Below are 20583 nucleotides of genomic sequence, written 5' to 3' on the forward strand. Positions count from 1 at the left end.
ATTTAACTAAATTATTTTTTATCTCATTTTTTAAAAAATAATAAAAATAATTATTATATTTAATAGAAATAAACTAAAATTGAAAAAAATTAATTAATGCTCTTAATATTTTTAAAATGACATAATTTTGAATAAAATAACTTGAGGAAATAGCTCCTCATACAAGGAGTGTACTAAATGAACACAAATTAAAAAAGGGCTTAATTTTATCAATAAATTGATCCATCCATCTAAATATTTTGTATTTTACCGTTAAAATCAAATGAAAAATAAATATAATATCCTCCCTCCTTCCCCTTCTATCTTCCTCTCTCTCTCCAAGTGTTGTTCTCTCCCTATTTTTCTCTATTTGATTCTACCGTCTAGTTTTCACCCACTGGCAACTAGTTTTTCCTTGCTGCTTTTGTAGTTGGAATCAAATTTTCACACCATTCCAATAGGAAAAAGAAATTAGCCCTTCCTAAAGAGCAAACTGCATACACAAAAAAATCATATGACAAGATGCAACAAGTCTGTACCTGTAATTGAAGCAAAAAGTTCGTAGAACATATGTACACGTATACACCCACAAAATTTTGATGATCTCTATCAAACTGAAAAGCTCAAGCAAGGTAAGAAAACTCCATGCGTATGGCTTGATCAAGCCCTAGGTGAATCAGTATTACACAAATAATACTTATTGACCACACTCACCTAAGCAGCATAATCTGATTTATGCAAACTGACGATTTTGCAGGATAATCTCTTCTCAACCATGTAATTGATCATCAACACGTATCTTTTAGCCATGACTTTGCTTTATCTTTTCTTGAATCTTGAAGCTTAATATCACACCACACCATCTTCTCTCAACAAATGTCCAGGACCTTGACCTTTTGCTGCAGAGATCTTTAAGCACTCATGAGATGTCATCAAGCCTCAAACTTTGTATAATCTTTTGGGTAAAATAACAACTTATTAAGCTAGTTAACATCCACTCTCAAATTGGAGAGGTGCAACTGTAAGACGCTTTTGATTTTAAAGCCAGCCCTTGCCTGTGAAATTGCATTGCTATCACTGTCTCATTGTATTTTTGTAATCAGCCACTTTCAGCTTACAGAAATTTAAAGCCTGCTGACAAATTTCTGGAGAAACTTCATTCAGGAGGTCTGATATGGCTACTTCGTGCTTCCTTTTCAGGTCATCAAGCTCCTTTTGCTGCTTTACCAACAGTTCTTCAAGTTTTTGAGCATGTACCTTCACATCTGAGTCAACATCCTTTAACATCTCACAATTGTCTCTCACTTGTGCTTTATTGTCTGCATTTGGATCCACAGAGGCACTATTTCTATCACCGGATTGCACACCAGTCCCACTACCTTCTTTTTCTTTCCTGTTGTTGTGGTATAGACTCTCAGACTCCAATTGGTCAACTGAACTAGCAGCATTTTGATCATCACCACCTTTGTGATTATGGCGAGAAGGTTCATGAAAAGACAAGTTCGAGAAGCCAAGCCTGCTTGGAGAGCTTCCAACAATTGCCCTGGGTGAGTCAGACCAGTACTTCCGACCTGAAGGCAATCTTTCCAATGCAAGACTAACTGAAGGAGTTGATTCATTGTTTATGGGTGAATCATCCTTGGTTTCAGAAGCAGAAATTTCAGAGTCTGTAACCTCTTCACACACACTATCTGCAGAGAGTTTGTGAGTTGCCCAATTTGGAATATGTGACTGAATTTCTGAGTCAATCATTGCAGCAATTGTTGAAACATCTTGATCAGTCAAGTCCAACTCCTCCACCATTTCACTAGCAACAGCTATTGCTGTATCTAACTCAATATCAAAGGGGAAGTGGATATTGCGGATATGACCTGGGAGCATGTATACACTTTTGAATTAACAGTTCATGAATAATAATGAACAAAATCTTTCTTCTGAAGGGTTGAAGTTGAATAAACCAGAGAGAGGGAGAACCTGTGGAATCAGCTATTCTTAGTTTCAGAAATATTGTGTTAACATCTTTCATCTGTCCTTGTACAGTGAAGTCCCTACTTCGGTCAGCTGATGAATCCTCAGCACTTCTACTAATATTGGTCTGATCAGAACTACCACCTGCAAATTCGCAGGTCAGAACAAGAAAGCCAAAACACTAATACTGTCTTTGGTTTACAGGAGAAGAAGAAAAAGTAGAAAAAGGAAGGTTAAGAAAATGAGTTGTTAGGACCTATTTTCCTTAATTTGATTAATTTCAAAAAAAAAATAAAATGTAAAGGATGGAAATTTGTATTAGTTAGGAACTTTCATTTCCCTAAATATTTGCAAGGAAAGTTGGGAAATCCCGTAAAAATTCTCTTTGAAGGAACTTATAGATGAAAGCTTCCCTTTTTAAGCACTTATTTTCCTTTTCTTCATGTTTTTTTTAATTTTCTCCCTTCCCTGATTTTTCTATGAAACAAATATAGAACTTCACCCATCTTGGAAACCATTCAAATTTACCTGAATGATGCAAATTGGATCGTAAAGAATGGCCTACACTTTCATTTTCCTCATCAGATCGGAGAAAAGGATCCATCAACAGTTCCTTTGCAGGCAATCGGTCAGAGACTTTCGCAATACATTTTTCTATAAATGCTTTAACAGAAGGATCTGTCACCTTTGCTAATGATGCAGGCTTTATTCCCTACGAAAAAAAAGGGGTGACGACTTATAACTCCAATGTAAGATCTTGAACATCAAGATGCGGGGCAATTTTAGTGCAAGAAGGCAATTTGAGCTCTCACTCTCTCTTCCCCTTATATTCCAAGCACATACAAAGGAGAAACACATGCATTACTTACAAAAACGTGATTAGCGAGAAACCAATGTGGATACAAATTATTGTTATCAATAAGTTTCAAACTAACCCTAAAGTCAACAAGATCTGCCTACTACTTATCATTGATCCAAGGGAGATACAATTTTGCAAAAGTACACTAGAAAATTTTCACTTTGCCCCAAAGCCTAGCTACTCTTAATTTAATGACAATACCATACTGAAGTTGTTTAGGAAATTCTAGAGTGTGCAGATGTCAAGGGGTTCAAATCATAGCTACACTGGTATGCCATATAATGATTATCAATCCAATTTTCCAGTAAGAAAATTCAAGTCATGTATGTCATGCCCATTCACCAATGAATAAGTTAGCTGTCATATGATAGCCTATTCAGGAAAGAAAGAGTCTCTTACACATGACCATGAAAGAGGAAGACAAAGTATCCACAAAATGCATATAGAACTTTCTATTTATCCTGTATATGAACAGCCAATGCCATTGCATATTCAGTAATGAATAGAAAAATTGCACACCAATTAACATTGTGTAAAAGGTCATAACTTTTTTCTCAAAAATGTATAAATAATACAACATTACAACTTGATTCACACACACACACACACGCACAAATACAACTTGCCAAACTAAATCAGCTGAAATACTCCACAGTTTTTAAGAGCCTTTGACCATAGCAAAATATTGAACTAAATTATTCTAGGGCGTGATGCAAGGTTATCGGCTGCATGAGTAGGACATGGATAGAATTTAAATTGGGGCAAGAATCATAAATGCCTTACTGATATCACTTTCTTGTATATTTGAGCAGCATTGGCACATTCCACATATGGGTAATCAAAAGTCACCAACTCCAGCAAGCACATGCCAAAGGCATAAATGTCAACAAGCTCATTGTATTCCTCCTCGTAAAGCTCTGGTGCCATAAACTCTGGTGTACCTATATTCACATTCATAATAAAGTTACCATTATCATATAAAAACACTTCATATATCAAGAAAGTACGTAGATCTCTAGAACACTGTCCTCACCAATTACACTATGAGCTGCACGTGCCTGCTGGAGAATGGCAGCCAAACCCAAGTCACCAATTTTCACCTCACCTTGGTTTCCATTAACAAAGATGTTGTCACATTTTAAATCTCTGTGGATAACTGGTGGGTCACGACTGTGAAGATATGAAAGGCCTTCCAAAATCTGCCTGGACCATTTTTTCAATGCTCTCAAATCAACGTGCTTATGTTTTTTCCGGTACCTAATTCATATTTAAAACAAGCTCATTTAACAAATAAACTTATACTGAAATGCAAACTTTTGTAGCAATGTGATTAGAAAGCTTACTGCCGCAATGTCCCAGAAGTGAAAATCTCAGTGATGAAGTTGATAGTCTCATTTTTGGTGTCGACCCACGAATTATAAAATTTGATGATGTTTTTGTGTTTCAAAGTCTTAAGCAAATGAACTTCAGAGTACAGACGCTCCAAATCAGCAGCATCACGCACAAGTTCAGCGACCTTAACCTGATTCCAAGCTACTTCTATTCCTTCCAATTCATCAAATGCTCTGTAGCTACATATCCCGCAGTTTCATCAAGGATAAACAGAAATTATAACCGCAATCAACCCTTATGACGTCCTGACAGTCGTTTTAATCATTTGCACACAAAATTTTCTTTATTATCCATATAAAGTGATTAACTAGAGAAATGAATGGCAAAAAAAGGATACACTTTTTTGAAAGCCCCTCTCCCTAGAACCTCCTTATACTGCACAAGACAATGTAAAACAAAAAATCCGCAACAACCCATCAATTAGAATGAACCTAAACGCTAACCCAGATAATATATCAATAATAATTAAAAAAAAATACTGGGTTGAAAGAGGAATGAACAAACGATAATTATTAAAAAAAAGGAAAAAAAACTGACCCGACCATATCGACCGGTAGGGTCAATCTCCACGAACTCAGCATCGGAATCATCAGGATCTTGCTCAGGCTGCGATTCCTGCGGCATCGAATCGAGACAAAAAGATAGATACCTAAAGCAAGGCGTCGGCAGAAGAGTTTGGATCAATTTTATTGATTAGTGCATTACTGCAATAGGTTTCCAAACTTTAAGTGGGATCCGTACCGAACCCGCGAAATTAAACGGGTTCGCGGGTTCGAAAAATACCTTGGAACAAAAAGGGGAGAATGGAGGTTTGAAAATTAGGAAACGGAAGAAGAAAGGAGAGGAAGAATAGAGAGAAGAAAGTTTGTATGCTGAGAGAGAAGCTAGGAGATTAATGGCGACGGCCAAGTCAGATGAGTGATACTGTGTATAAAGGTAGGATTTGGAGTTACATGTGAAAAGGACGAACTTCTCTGCCACCTCTACACAACCCAACCTAACCTTCTGTGTATTTTTATTTTTATTTTTATTTTGCATATTAAGAAATGTAGTTATAGATATTTAATTATTATCGTTCATAAAAATTTATATATATAAATAACTTGGAAAAAAAATATAAAAATGTATTTAATAGTCTTAAATTAAATATTTACATTAAAATTTATATAAAACAATTAAAATAAATATTTAATTTAAAAATTATTAATTTTCTTATATATAAAGTCAACTTTCTGTGATAAGAAAGATTAAGGCTCTCCCAATTCTGTACATATATGAAACTTTATTTGAAGAATACAGAATCTTTTACCTTAAATCCTATCACTTATTCAAATCTATCCTAGATTAAATGACAATTAATTTTTTTTTATCACTTTAGTTAAAAATATATGTCAAATTTTGTATTATGAAATGAATATATCATCATTTATTAGTACTAATTAATCAACAGCAGTTTCGAAAAAAAAAATAATAATAATCAATAGCAGTTAAAAAGATAATTTAAGATTTAATATATGACAATGCATTTGTGCGAAGTATAAGTGTATAAGATATTCATAAAAAAAATTATTGTATTGAAATTTAAATTTAATTAATAATTTTAATATTTAAAATTTTATTCTAAATTATTTATATTCTGCCTAAACTTAATAATTGTTATTTAAATATTAATTAAACTTATTTAATTTTATATAATTAAATAATATATATAAATATTTCTTATTCAATAATTATATTTAAAAAATTTAACAATTTCATAAAAATAATTAAATTTTATCTATTTAAAATATACAATTTCAATTTTATATTATTTAATTACCCCAAGCTCAAAATCAAACTCAAACTCAACCATTGCTTCCTCCTTATAGCGCAAGCCCTTGAGGTCCAGAATAGCGGGGATGACAAATAATGAATTATTAATTCAAACACTGACGGATACATTGTATGCAATATTTTATAGTTAAGTGCTTTGCATACTTTTTAAAATTTTTTTTATTATTTAAAATAAAATTTAAAAATTTAAATTAATATTTTTTAATTTAATTACATTAATAAAAAAAATTTTAATTATTAAAATACTAACTCATTAAAATTTTTTGTTTGATTGAATCAATAACAAATATTATCAATGAGCATTTGGATAATATTTAGATTTAAATATTTGGGTACCTTATTTATAATTTGATTTTTTTTAAAATTTTTTTATTATTTAAAAAAATTAAAAAAATAAATCATTAATTTTTAATTTAACTAGATTAATAAAAAAATAGCCTTTAAATTATTAAAATATAAGTTTATTAACTTTTTTAAATTGAATCAATAAAAAAAAAAAATCAATCTTTATTCCTCTTAGCCCCAAGTTTGGGGTTGAATGCAGCATTTAGTTTTACGTTATTGTATTTTATTCAGAATTCAAATATTTTTTTTTAATATTTAAAAAAAATTCTAAAAAATATAAGTAACTAATTTTCAATTTAGTTGAGTTAATAAAAAATAATATTTTAAATTATAAGAATATAAAGCCATTAATTATTTTATTTAATTAGATTAATAAAAAAAATTAATTTTTTAAATTTTTTTTATATAAATGTAAAATCTATTAAATATATATTCATATTTAAACTCTTTTAAATTAAAATTAAAATTTTAAGAGAGCTATATGATGACTTTGAATTCGGAGGCACTAAAAATATCTGATTTATTCATTGAATTTTTCTTTGATTATACGAACGGACATTGAACTTTTCTTTGATAGTAAAAGAAAGAAATAGAGACTTGACCTCTTGGCTTCAGTGTAACCATCCATCGCCACTAGAAGAAACGTTCACTGAATTCAATCTACTTTATTTTCAGGATTCTTGTGACACCTGAGACCACAACTAGATTTGAATGGATGAGAAAGTTTGAGGTAAGATGGAGACTGAAATGCAACAAGATCGCAAGGGGCAACTTGTATATACATTATTTGATGCATTTGCAGCTACTTCTTCCTTCCTTTATGAATTATTATGCATTTCAAGGCATGCAAATATTAAGCATAATACCTTTCATTGAAAATCTTTACTTTTAATTATTAGATCTATCCATTGAAAATTTATCCAAAAAAAAAACAATAATATTTTAGGAAGTACATAAAAAAACTGGATATGGTAATAACCAAAAGAAACAATTTTTAAGATAAAAAATAAAGAATAAATAGTTTCCTTCCTAAGTTTCAAGGTTTATTTTTCTTTTCTATTTAACAATATATATACATATTAGAGACTAGAGATCCATCATTAAAAGTAGTTGTTAGTCCAGTTTTACTAGTACCATATAAAAATATAGATTAATCTATATTATCATATCATAATATATCCATACATCTAGATTTGGATGTGTCACGGTTACCTAGTCTCTTTTCAAAATGGCTTACCTTTAAAGTTCAAACCAACTTGTAGGCAAACTCAAGGTTTATTCAAAAATCAAGCACCAGACCCCAAAATCTAATTGCAAAGAAAGGTACATTCTTTTGACAGCAGAAAATGAGAGCCATGGGATTTGCATGATTCACCTTCACTCGTAGAATCATTTCTCAACTTGAAATTAAAGCTACTAAAGTTATCAAATACTGAAAGAAGACTCAAGACTCATTAAAAATAAGGAAAGAAAGGACTCGATAGAATATAGTCAACCACTTACAGTCTAGTTACCCCACCACCTTGGTCTTAAGACCAATAGTGGAAAGGTATAAAGTTCCCAATCTCTTCCGAGTGTTCCCCAAATAGATCCACAACCCATTTCGGATAAAATCCCTTACTGTAATACTTGCCCACAAATAATGTAGGCTCTCATGGGAGAACCCGTGGATTGTAAATTCAACAAAAGAAAAAAGAATATGGTCAGCGTTTTGAAAAGCTGGTAAGTATTCTCAGATGTCATGTAATCATAAGAATTTAGCACCTTCTAGGCTTACAGCTCATCAACTAACTAGAACAAGCAAAATGGTAGGAAAAAAAAATAGTTGACTATAATCTGTCACAAATAACATTTATTATTATTATTATTATTATTATTATTATAAACATTAAGCAATGAGAAGTGCACAATCATGACATACAATTGATGCATCCACTTAGAATAGTTATCATCACAAAGTGCCTATAATCTACATATGCAAAGCCAATCCAAAGTGGAGGTCAGCACATTTAATTAATTACTTTCATTAATTTGGATATGATTCAGCATAAAAATCTTTGACGGATATCTTAAACCCAAGTCACGATCCTCTAGGATGACCAGACCATTTTACATTATTAGCACCAATTATTGCAACATGAATCAAATATAGCCACCCTACTTCTATCAACTATAAATTGTTCAATAGGTCCCACAGCCTCGAGTGTGTGAGAGACATGCCCATAAGTTTACTTAAATAGGCCAAGACATATAGCTGTATCTAAGCTACAACAACCATTACATTACACACGCTAGACAAATGCAAATTAAGTTCATCAAAGAAAATCTACAGGTAACATTAGATCAATGAAAGGTGAAATCTATGCACAAGAATACTTTATCACGATGCATAGCTGAAAACATATTAAATCTTTTTGCAGCTTGCAGTGAATGCCACTGGCAGCCTCACATATTTTCACCATCCTAATTCTCACAATTTCAAAATGGAGGAAATCGAAAGAAGGAACTAACATCAAAATTTAAAAAAGGAATGCGAATGGCTCTCACTTTTCGCCAGCATGACTAACTCCACTTTCTCAATAAATGGATAGTCAAACTTGCACTAATTATAAAGCTTTCTACCATTTCTTAAGTGCGTTCATCTTGTCTCTGAGATAGTAAAGCTTGGCCCTCCTCACTTTCTTCTTGTCTAGCACCTTTATTTCCTCTATGTTAGGCGAGTACCTATAATCACCATTCATTTTTTTTATCATGATATAGAAGCTGAGTGTGGTAATGATGAGCAGTGATAACAATTGACTACTTCCAACACAAAACCAACCCAAAATAAGGGACAAGACAAATGACTACTTTCATTACCTATCTGGATACATTCTTCTCTTTGTTGCCACGTTGCAGAGTGCAGACTATTACTTATCTATAATTCATGTTATACAGCCATTATCCACAAAAATTACTATGATAGTGCCAAACACTACAAATTTATTTAACTCAAAACTAGGCATTACATTCAACTATTGAAATGATAAAGAGATTTCTCTAGTTACATTAAGTTCTGTAGTGAGCTGGTATGTAACAAAAAACAGCAATGGCTTTTCTTGTATCAAGTTCTGACTCGCTCTGTAATAGAAGCCCCTCCCTCCCCAAACCATTACAGGGTTGGAGACACCCTTATTTTTAATCATGAAGGAAGAATATGACTATTTTTCTGAATCTGTGAATGAAGGATTCTAAAGGTATAAGTTGCCACTGTCTTGTACGTGGTACTTTTCACCTTAAATTATTTCTCAAAATATTAAATCTATCGTAAAGCAAAAAAAGACGCGTGTACCATAGACCCAATACGTCAAAGTGAATACTCAGGCTATCACATTTTGGAGATACTTAACCACCAGCAATTAGATGGTACTTCAACTTCATCAATTTTATGACCCTGGTTTCTGTGCACCTTCTGTAATAAACAGATTCAAACACTCATGCATGTAGGTTATCTTCATGAAAAATCAATAAAGCAGACACCTCCTACAAAATGAAATGACACATTCTTCCTAAATTAGTTCCAAACTTAGGATACTAATGTCCTCTCCAAGTCATGTATTAAAATTTGGAGCGAAAATTTGAAGAGCTTGCACATTTCTTAATCAAATGTTTGAATCAATATGTTACCTTAACTGCAAATCACAAGATGTGCTTCACTTGTATATTTTAGATGCAAAAATTATCAATTATAAGCAAGCCAGCTTCCAAGACATACAGGAAGAAAGAAAAAGGGAAAAAAAAGAAAAGAAAAAAAGCCAACAATTATTTTATTAAAAATAAGAGCTAACTTTCCTGCTTAAGGCAGCATATAAATACCAGACATTCTTCCTAAATTAGTTCCAAACCTAAGATACTAATGTCCTATCCAAGTCATGCATTAAAATTTGGAGCGAAATTCGAAGAACTTGCACATTTCTAAATCAAATATTTGAATCAATGTGTTATCTTCACTGCAAATCACAAGATGTGCTTGACTTGTGTATTTTAGATGCAAAAATTATCAATTATAAGGAAGGCAGCTTCCAAAACATACAGGAAGAAAGAAAAAGAAAAAGGAGCCAACAATTTCTTTTTATTAAAAAAAAGAGCTAACTTTCCTGTTTAAGGCAGCATTTAAAAAACAATAAATATCAATGGAGCCATAGTTGGCTCAAAAGGAACAGGGTATTTGATAGCACTTACAGCGGGAAGAGGGATTCAACTCCCACCCCAGCCACTAGCCTCCTTAATCTAAACGTAGTATTTAGTCCAGCATTAGGTCTTGTGATAACAATGCCCTTCACAATTGAGATACGTCTCTTATTCTCAGGTACTTCCTGGTCATATCAAGGATCAAGATGGAATAAATTGTTTCAGTGCCATTTAAAAAACTGCCTACTATACCTCCTGCAATTAACAAGTAACAACATATTAATAACTACAATTAAAAAAAAAAAAAGGCTATACCACTTTGAGTTGCACAATATAACCAGGCTTTATATCAGGGATCTCCCTCTGCGTGCTTACTTCCTGCACTGCTTCCTTGTCTAGAATCTGTGAACAATAACATCATCAATAGCTAAAATGATGGGGAAAAAAAAAAAAAAAACTGAACTATGGTCAGCTATATTCAACTCCAAAAATATGGACAAAAGGAATCATGCCTGCATTTTATGCCTGGCAGTTTATTGAGTCTGTTAAATTTGATGAGGGGGCATCATCAGTGATGGTTTCCGAAGCAACTTTTGAAGTTGATTCAACAGAATTTCCTGCTGTTGTCATGCTCCTGCAGAGTAATGGAGATCCCATTGCCATCCACAAAGACAAATTAAGCTTAGAATTTGCACCATTGCCGTTGAATAATGTCAATGTTTCGGTTCCAGAACCAACTTTTGTCCGCCAAAAGAATTTTGAAGTGATTTTATTTAAGAAACTGTTCTAGGAAAATAGAAAATTTCCTTTCACAGGATTCCATATAATGTCATATCCTGAGTGTGGAACGTAAAATAGAATCCTCGTTAACAAAGTATTAACACTCTTTTCACTTCAATAACGATGGGGTGCAACGTTAAAGAGAAAGGAAAGGTGCTTAACACCTCCCATAAACCTTTCAATAATCACAGTCGCCTAATAAAATATCCAGAATAAGTGAATTTAATAGAAAGAAACAACATTAATTCAACGCATAGCCATAAGCAATGAAGCCATCAACAGCTAATTAAACACAGTGGATTCATAACATACTGAAGAGCCGAAGAAATAACATACTGATTTCACAGGAGCGAGAAGCGAGCTGATGAAATGACCTGAAAAAATGATTCTTCGAAGCAATAATTCCATCTAGAATCGATGAATCAGACCTTAGAGAATTTAGTCCATGAATGTTACTGCTATTGATAGCTAAAGAAGCTCCAGTGGATTTGAAATGAGCAATACGCGAGCTTTGCCTCCGAATTAAACTCCCACAGAAAGACTGCATTTCTTTTCTGTAATTGCAAAAATGGAGAACAAAACTCTGTTTGGTTGGAGTGAAAACGAGATAAAGTATATAGGAAAATGAAAAGAATTCGAAATCTTATCACAGTGGGAGAGGATCCTTTGGAGCAAAGATGGTGACTTTCCAGTGACGAATCACAAAACCCTTTGCTTGCTGAAGCTCCTGATTCAACTTATGGGCCAAAATGCTCACTCGAGACTTTCGTCCGAAACCCAAAACTTCTTATGGGCCATTTCTAGGCCCAGAGTTGGTCTTAGCTTTTGTAAACATCCACTCAGGGATGGCAACCAACAGGTGAAATAATTTTCTTATGATATAAAAAATTACACAATTTAAAAGCTTAAAAATATAAATGAAAATTTTAAAAATAATTTTATCTCTCCAACATTTTCAACATGTCATTTTGATGGTCATACATACGAAAGTTCGATTGTCTAAGGCTTGAGAGATGAGTAATGAAGAACAAAGCTATTTGTAGTTTGTCGTCCGCGGAAGACAGCTATCAACTTCTATCACAATATTCAGGATTTTATACCAAGAAACAATCGAAAGAAGAGGACTAAGACCCATAATTCGTACCTTTTATTATCAATACCTTTTCTATATCTTTTCATGAATTAGCTGTCCTCCAACACCCCTGCTTGATTAACTTCCATATTATGGAGATCAATTAAAAATCAAAAGTGGAATATATACAGAGTAGCCTGACTGATCTTCTTTAGCCCTTAAGGTGTAGATTGGAGGTACAGAGTTCAAATCTTTTTTATTTACTTATTTTAAAATAATTTATCTTTATGATAAGAAAGAGATAGAAAAGATTAAGAGTTTAAATCCCGATTATCTAATTAAGCTTTTAAAGCTCATGGGTTAATACATAATACCTGCACTGCCTGTATATAGATGATATTGAAAATCCAGCTACATTGTTAAATCAAAACTAAACTGTCAAAGGAGCATAAATCATCAGTACCATGATTCTATCTTCTCTTTTGTTTTTCACTTTCTTCTTACAATTATAACACCAACACCATTCAACAGCAACTCAGAACTGGCTGCTTGTTTCAGGGCCCACACTCTTTCTCATTTGTTTTGATTGACACTAATGTAATAATCAATTTGCACTCAAAAGCAAAATAATGTGTAACTTGCAAACCTCTGCAATTAATTATCATACTAGTAGTGGTAGGGTGGGTATACTTTGAATGTGCCATCCATTGGCTTTTATAACTCAAATTGCATAAGTCTACTAAAACTTTATTTGTTACTATTTAAATGTTGCTGCCTAAATACTAACTGTAAAATCCCTTGTGTAACCAAAAGTGGAGTTGGACCAGATCTGCAAATGCAGCAGTAGATTCCTCAAACTTTTTCTGCTACTGGCCTTGCTGCCAGTTCCTAGATTCCTTCCCTACACCTAAAAGAAGTTAAAAAGTGAAACTGTTTTAAGATTTTCTTAATTTTTCTCAAATGATGAAAAATATTGAAAACCCACATATTTTTAAGGTGATATCACATGTAGGAGTTAGTTTTCATATCAGTTAAAGACAAATCATTCATGTATTTGAAGATATAATTTGATCCTAGAATTTAAACATACATTAACAAGGTTTGAAATATTCAAGACCCACATTGGAAAACCAATTATATGTTTATGATGATCCCTATTTATATATTTATGTATTTTTTAGCTGAGTCTTTTGACTGATCAGGTTTTACCCTTCATGTGCTGTATGCTTCCAAGGACCATACTGTGCACGTAGAAATCTATACCCCAAATCTGGTGAAAAATGACCTTCTCTGCTTTTAACCATGCATGGGAATAAGTAAATTAGTTATATATCTGTATAGAATAACCAAAAACACATCGGATTCAATAAAGTTGTACTGTTCAAGAGAAAAAGAAAAAGAAAAGAACGAGAATTATATAAGGTCAAGGGAACAAAGAAAAAGAAAAACAAGTTTATCATATAAAAAATCCAGGTAAGAGTTCAAGCATAATTGAATATAAAAAGAGGGGGATCTTCTTCACTCACTCTCACTCACTGCCATCTATTTGCCACTTAGAAAATATTTCTTTATTTCCATTGATGCTGCCAAGAGTACCTCGATCTGGCAGCATATGTGACTCAACACATCTTGTGATAAGCAAGATCTCTCTCTCTCTCTCTCTCTCTGCGTATATGTTTTTATCTTCTCTTATACAACTGAGTTTTCTCCAACTCATTCACTATCATCCTGTTGGGTCACTGGTATGCATCCATTTCATCTTGGTCTATATTAGGCCAAACCCATTAACCAGTTTTCATTCAAGGTGATCAAAGCCATGCAAGACCACCCAATTGGAATTCCTGCTTGTTTCACATCTGGCGAGAAGTTAACAGATGATCAAGCCACAGTAACTAGGTCAGGGCAGAGCGTGTTCATGTCTGTTTATCGTACAAAAATTGCGGATCAGTGCCGTGTGATCACCATAACATGGTGCAAGAATTTGTTGCTCCATGGCCTATCAGTATCAGTAGAAGGCTCCGAAGGAGACAGCCAGTACACCTGCAAAGTGGAGTTAAAGCCTTGGTACTTTTGGAGGAAACAAGGCTCCAGGCGGTTTATAGTGGATGGTAAAGGTATAGATATCTTCTGGGACCTCAAGGCTGCAAAATTCAATGGTGAAACTGAGCCACACTCTGATTATTACGTTGCTGTTGTTTGCAATGAAGAGGTTGTACTACTCCTGGGTGATCTAAAGAAAGATGCATATAGGAAGACTGGATGTAGGCCCGCTCTTATTGATCCCATTTTAGTTTCGAGGAAGGAGCACATGTTTGGCAAGAAGAAGTTTTCTACAAGGATCAAGTTTCATGAGAAGGGCAGGGTTCATGAGATCTCAATTGAATGCAAGAACAGAAGTCCTAATAATAGCAATTCTGCTAATGGGGTTGAGCCAGAATTGGAGATAAGGATTGATGGACATTTGGCAATTCATGTGAAGCATCTTCAATGGAAGTTCAGAGGTAATCAGTCCTTTAATCTTAATAAACTAAGAGTAGAGGTGTGCTGGGATGTCCATGACTGGCTATTTAGTCCTGGTTTAAGACATGCTTTGTTTATCTTTAAGCCAATATTGCCATCCACATCCCTTTCCTCGCTATCAACATCATCTTCATCACCACCGTTATCGTCCTTGACATCGACACCACTGTCTTCTCAGACTGGAAGCTCAGGTTCATTAGAGGGACTTAATGCTGGTGGGTCATCTGATTTTTGCTTGTTTCTCTATGCTTGGAAAGTTGAATGATAAAAGAAGAAGATATAGCAGCAAATACGCATCACCACATGTAGCAGCAAATACGCATCACCATCAACACCCAAAAGAATAAGGTTGTAAAAAGAGATATGAAGTGTTGATGTTATGGGCCAGCATATGGAGGTGGTGAGGATACAGATTGGGGCGAGAGAGGGACAGGTGATTAGGATGAGAAAGGAAGTAGGACCGAAGAGAGAGGTTGGGAGTTAGTTACAGCTGGGGATGAACAAGTGGGCATAACTGGACAAGACAGATTGTATCACATACACGACCAATAATTTAACATCTAGAGGCATCTCTATCTGTTTTTTCACAAAATTCTCTTCTTTTGTTTTCCCCTCTCTCTTTCTTGATCTGGTCTTGAAATATGAGCAATTCACCTTTCACATTGTACCTAAATCTACCAATATGTATGCTTCCCACAGTTTATATATAGGAAAAAAAATTATAGACAAGGTTTTTTCCACAGGTTGCCCTGAATGTCTGTATCGGGCAAATTAAACAGTGCTGGCTGGTGCATGTGATGATAAGAGTGGGGGGGGCAGGTTGCCCTGAATGTCTGTATCCGGCAAATTAAACAGTGCTGGCTGGTGCATGTGATGATAAGAGTGGGCGGGGGCTTTTCTGTAATTGGAATGTGTTAATTGCCTCTCTCTCTCTCTCTCTCTCTTTCACTCTGGAGCTGATGCAAAATGAGCAATCCCCCTTACCTACTGTCAATTAGATAGAAAATAATTCCACTTTATCCTACCATCTCTGCTTCTTCTACAATCAATATTCCAAAGACTTTAATAAAAATGGGCAGTCTCCATCATAGGATACCATTTTTAAGTCAAGGGCATTAGGCTCTATCCTGAAATATTAAAATTGTTGCAGTAATTGGCTATAGTAGTATAATAAGGTTGGTATTCCAACCAGGAAAATTACAACTTTTCTTTTGAGTAAAATAATTAACCTGCAAAACGACATGATTGCAAAACAAATATGAAACAGCACATATTTTTTAATCATCTTTATAAATCATTAGAAAAGTGATGTTTACCTGCCAAAGGAACACTCTTCTCAAGTGCCAGTATACTGATGGAAACAAATCAACCATACCAAGAGAAAGTACTGAAACACATAAATCTCAGTTTTTTCAGTGGTATGATTCTTGCAATTATTTGATAAGAACAAGATTTTCCTCATCAATAAAGACGGCTATAAGCATTAGATGATGTTATCAATCCAACTATTATTAGTATCTTTCAACATTATTGTCTGATACAAAAATAATAATAGAATAAGCATAGCAGCCATGACCATTTGACTATGACTTCAGGACAATCTGCTCAGCTATTTCGATCATCCTTAGCTTGAGGGAAACATCTGCAAAGAAATAATATCTCTAATCTCATAAAAATTAAGGTGTTGACCACATTGAAATCTACAATGAGCGAAATGATCAATGCGGACTTTTTGTAATCATTTCCCGAAACCAAACCACTTTGCCAGGAAGAACTTATTCTTTCCTCGAGTGGCATCAGAATTTGCTTGCACAGTTGCTGCTGCAAGAATTATTAATAGATGAAGATAAATATCTAACTAATGATAACAAATTTCAAAGGTTTGGTAAGGTAAAATGTAAATGCTTCTCCTCTTCAAAAATTAACTGCTACCTGGTTTTGGTTTGTCTCTGTTGGGATTTGCATTTTTCACATCCTTAGACTTCTTATCTGAATTTTGTACAATGGCTTCATTGTTATTGACAGAAGTTGACTTAGCCTCCGCTTCCTTGTGCTCCATCTGTGCCGTGCTGTGGAGACCACCTATTGTTCACCAAGCACAGTTAAAAAATGTATGCAAGGTTTGCAATAAGTGAAAGAGAAAGCTGCAAAACCACAAGAATGTTCAAAGCAGACACAAACGTGGATTATTTATAAATGTTCAGAGTAGGTAAACAAATTCAATATAGTCTGGATGTCAACTATATACTATAAAGTCAATCAAATGCATAGCTTTCTTGAACATAGCCTTTTTTTTTTTCCTTATTCATCAAAGAATAATTCAGAAAGAAGGAATAGATAACAAGGTCAAATCAGGCATATAAATAAGATGATAGTATCGGTTTCTCATCAGTGAAGGTTCATTTGATTAAATACTCTAATTTCTCATTAATCAAAATGAATTCTTCAGCCTTAATAAGCATTGCAAGCATATCTATCATAATGCATCCAATTCAACTAATAAGACAAAATGAAAAGAGACAAATTACATAGATTACTCCTAATCCCTTAAATTACTCTAATGATTGATTAATCATTCATTTGGTTAGTTACTTAACCCTTGAATTGAACCCAACTACCACAGGGACCTTAATTTCTAAACTGTAGTATTCAAGTGACATGTACATGATCATAAGTGACCGTTCACTCAATATCACATTGATAATCCTATAGGATTTTCACCTACAAGAGAAAGTAAAAGTAGCTTACTCTCACTAGGGGGCTTTCCATAGTTGTACCGCAAAGCCTCAAGGAAGGAACTGTCCCTTTGATGTTGCATTACTAAACAAAGGGGGGAAAAGAAAGAAATACAGATCATAAGACGAGAATAAGTTAAGAATTTGCTGATGGTTTGGAGGAGCAGAAGACGTACATTGATCAAAAAGGGCATTTCGATAATTGGGGACTGAACCAACTTGTAGCAACTGAACTGCCTCTGCTTCTCTTGTCATTGACAATTTAGTAGATGCATTCAAATTTTGTGTATCTAAAAGGATACCTGCAAGCTGTAAGATAGGGAGCTATAAGAGTCTCAGCCAAGAAAAGGTAGTCCTTCTTACACAAGAGCTGTGATATAATTTACCAAAAGCTTTTTGAGCACTGGGTTTTGAAGCAGATCATAAGCATCTTCACAGTAATTATCTGTAAGAATAGTGCACTGAGATCCAACCTGCGGAGAGAATTGGAAGGCATAAGCCAAATATTGAGATGGATATGCCTACTTTATCTTTTATCATAGATAAAGTACAGACCTCATTATCATTTTTCAGTATATCTTGTCCAACCACAAGGATGGTTAATTTCCCTGCCAAAATTAGACTCTCCAAATCCACCTGAAGCAAAATAACAGTTACAAATTTCTCGTGACAAATAAGAAATTAAACAAACTGTACTAAAAGATAACATTTCATTTGTCCATCTCAGAAAGACATAGCACAACAAATTAATTTCAAATTTTCTGATTTCAATTAAGGATTACTGAAAGCTGGCAACAGTAAGCAAGAAAGTCTCTTAAGTCTTAAGTTGGCAAAATTGTTAATGTCTGTGTACACTAATCCTGCATTCTTTGAACGAAGGAACACAAATGGCATGCCAAAAGTAATTTTGAAGTACCTCATCAGCAAAGAGCAATGAGGTAGCCTCAAGGCCAACGTGATGGAAGAGCCATGCTGCCTGCCTTTGCTTCCACATTGTGCCTCTCCTTACATTCATCACCGGCACCACTACATAACCATCTCCACCTCCCTCTCCTTTATTCTTAATGAACCTATTCTCCAACAACCATGCATAGCAAATTGCCGCTACCATTGAACTTGTACCTGCTGAATCCCAAGAAATCGATCTCAGACATCACTAGAACTAAAAATCAACATAAAAGGCACTAATTCAGCTTCTGTAATCTTCAAATTCATATGGAGAAGTGCTTATACATTCTTTTTAATTGAGATATTGACATTCAACTTCACAGTCAACTTCAGTTCAAAACGTTGAATATCTATTGATTAATTAAATTGTACTAAACTGTTTGAAGGGCCAGAAAGGATAACTTTGGCCTTCGAATCAATCTCCCCATTCAGAATCTTCTCAATCTTGATTCTTTGGTTCTTAAGGAACCCATTCAGACTAACTTCTCGTTCGCCCTCCTCTTCATTCTGCTGCCACCCATTTACATTAGGCTTTGGTGCAATTTTCTCAATGGAACACGTCGACCTCGCAATTGACCTTCTATGAGCAGACTCTACGACATTCCTTGGTGGAGACAGGAGCTGTTTCTCCGGTTGGGAACATGTTGAGGATGATATTGATCTCCGGTGAGCTGACTCAATGAGATTTTTTGGAGGAGAGAGCATCTGGGTCTCAGGTAATGGGGCTGGCTTGAAAGTTCTGCGTGAGGGTACTGGTACTCCTTGGGAAGGTGGCTCAGTTTGGAAGCGGGACTTGCGGTAGGTTGGCTGCCAAGGCTGCACTGTTAGGGCCATTGGATCAATGGAATGGGTGGGAGAGTCGTTGGGTTGGTGGGATTGAGGATTGGAGGGTTTGAGCATGTTTGAAAACCACTGTTGAACCTGTGATGCAGGGGATGGCTCTGAGGGAGAGCTAGGCATGCTATCTAATGATTCTGATTTATTACGGCTGTGCTTTGCTGATTTTGTAAGTATCTCTCCACTGAAGCCTTCTAATGCTCTGTGCCTGTGGAGAAATACTTAAAAGTTGGATAATTCTTAATTTCACAATAAAATGTATGTGTACATCACGAAAACGTACCTTCTAGCAGACCTAGAGAGAGGATCCCTCCTATCAAGTAATGAAGATGAGGAAAACCTGCCAGGAATGGCCGCGAACCTTGGTGACCCAACGAGCCTGGAAGGCGAGTCACAGCGCGAAGGAGATGACGCCACCATCCGTCTGGCCTCTTCTAGCCACTCCTCGGTTAACCTGCTGCTGTTGCTCCTGGTGCTGTCATCGAAGCTTCCTTCTTCGTCCTCCAAGCGACTCCCAGTCAAGTTATAAGCTTTCTTATCATTGTGCACAGTTCCAAAGAACATGTCATTCATGAAATCTGTGAGGTCCAGTGCTTGTTGAGTTTTGCTTGGTGGGCGAGATTCTACTGGCTTCTTTTGCAGAGTGATAGAGCCTCTCGAGGACTTCCTGCTTAATCTCCTTTCCATTATTGTATCAGGAAGATGCAGAGAGAAGGATGTTTGATTTTGGTCAAGAAGACGAGGAGATTAATGTACATTGACGTATCTGTTTTGTTGATGAATTGATTCATTGAGAATATCAGCAAGGGAAGAATGTTGGCCGGCTGCCGGTGGGAATGTCTTTTTCCTCGTAAAGCTTGTACAAATCTATAGACCTGGACAGGGACGACAAGCAATCTATTCCTAGGCAGTTCCTTGTTGGTATTTTCAAGAATTTGTTGGCAAAACAATCGCATTACAATGCTTTAGCAACTATGCAACCGCGTATATATTTATGGAAATTACGTCAAAGTATCACATGTTTTGTACTTTTAACATTCAGGGCATCATCTTTCTTTTTTGTTTGAGCTGTCTCTTTTTTAAATTTCTCGAGGAAAGGTTGGAAAATTCATTAGGGCTTAAAAGTAGAATAATTAAAACCCTCC

At 34.8% G+C, this 20583-nt stretch overlaps 4 protein-coding genes across 6 annotated transcripts; 1 reads left to right on the top strand and 3 right to left on the bottom strand.

Moving 5' to 3' along the window:
- Positions 1-494: 494 nt before the first annotated feature.
- On the bottom strand, positions 495-5186 carry LOC110648052 (probable serine/threonine-protein kinase WNK3). Its single transcript, XM_021802148.2, has 8 exons — positions 4736-5186; positions 4536-4573; positions 4150-4377; positions 3840-4063; positions 3590-3747; positions 2476-2659; positions 1954-2091; positions 495-1850 (listed from the first exon to the last, which is right to left on the bottom strand). Exons 1-8 carry the CDS (start codon positions 4820-4822, stop codon positions 1054-1056), a joined length of 1854 nt encoding a protein of 617 aa, XP_021657840.2. The 5' UTR covers positions 4823-5186; the 3' UTR covers positions 495-1053.
- A 3501-nt stretch (positions 5187-8687) lies between these two features.
- On the bottom strand, positions 8688-11873 carry LOC110648056 (uncharacterized). Its single transcript, XM_058133166.1, is given in 8 exon segments — positions 8688-9100; positions 10598-10731; positions 10862-10948; positions 11059-11081; positions 11084-11104; positions 11107-11332; positions 11440-11501; positions 11663-11873. Coding segments are annotated over 8 exon segments (870 nt in total). The 3' UTR covers positions 8688-8994.
- Positions 11874-14214: 2341 nt separating this feature from the next.
- On the top strand, positions 14215-15183 carry LOC110648055 (uncharacterized). Its single transcript, XM_021802154.2, has one exon. It carries the CDS (start codon positions 14215-14217, stop codon positions 15181-15183), a length of 969 nt encoding a protein of 322 aa, XP_021657846.2.
- Positions 15184-16303: 1120 nt separating this feature from the next.
- On the bottom strand, positions 16304-20297 carry LOC110648051 (uncharacterized). Of its 3 annotated transcripts, none has more exons than XM_021802147.2 (9): positions 19722-20297; positions 18979-19646; positions 18570-18775; positions 18209-18289; positions 18040-18126; positions 17830-17962; positions 17667-17738; positions 16851-17000; positions 16304-16739 (listed from the first exon to the last, which is right to left on the bottom strand). In XM_021802147.2, the coding sequence occupies exons 1-9, from the start codon at positions 20123-20125 to the stop codon at positions 16657-16659; spliced, it is 1884 nt and encodes a 627-aa protein (XP_021657839.2). In that variant the 5' UTR covers positions 20126-20297; the 3' UTR covers positions 16304-16656. The 3 variants fall into 3 exon arrangements, with proteins under 3 accessions (XP_021657839.2, XP_021657838.2, XP_021657837.2); XM_021802146.2 differs by having other exon boundaries at positions 16304-16736; positions 18570-18778; XM_021802145.2 differs by having other exon boundaries at positions 18570-18778.
- Between the last annotated feature and the right edge of the window lie 286 nt (positions 20298-20583).

This window comes from Hevea brasiliensis, chromosome 13, assembly GCF_030052815.1.
Source record: "Hevea brasiliensis isolate MT/VB/25A 57/8 chromosome 13, ASM3005281v1, whole genome shotgun sequence".
Classification (NCBI taxonomy): Eukaryota; Viridiplantae; Streptophyta; class Magnoliopsida; order Malpighiales; family Euphorbiaceae; genus Hevea; species Hevea brasiliensis.

Excerpts from the sequence above, each read along its gene's own strand:
- LOC110648051 (XM_021802145.2), bottom strand. The coding sequence starts at position 20,125 with ATGGAAAGGAGATTAAGCAGGAAGTCCTCGAGAGGCTCTATCACTCTG. Across the intron at positions 18,290-18,569 it reads CATTGCTCTTTGCTGATGAG|GTGGATTTGGAGAGTCTAAT; the intron begins GTACTTCAAAAT and ends ATTTTGCTTCAG. Across the intron at positions 18,127-18,208 it reads TACTGAAAAATGATAATGAG|GTTGGATCTCAGTGCACTAT; the intron begins GTCTGTACTTTA and ends TTCTCTCCGCAG.
- LOC110648055 (XM_021802154.2), top strand. The coding sequence starts at position 14,215 with ATGCAAGACCACCCAATTGGAATTCCTGCTTGTTTCACATCTGGCGAG.
- LOC110648052 (XM_021802148.2), bottom strand. The coding sequence starts at position 4,822 with ATGCCGCAGGAATCGCAGCCTGAGCAAGATCCTGATGATTCCGATGCT. Across the intron at positions 4,574-4,735 it reads CTACCGGTCGATATGGTCGG|TATAAGGAGGTTCTAGGGAG; the intron begins GTCAGTTTTTTT and ends TGTCTTGTGCAG. Across the intron at positions 4,378-4,535 it reads AGAGGGGCTTTCAAAAAAGT|CTACAGAGCATTTGATGAAT; the intron begins GTATCCTTTTTT and ends CGGGATATGTAG.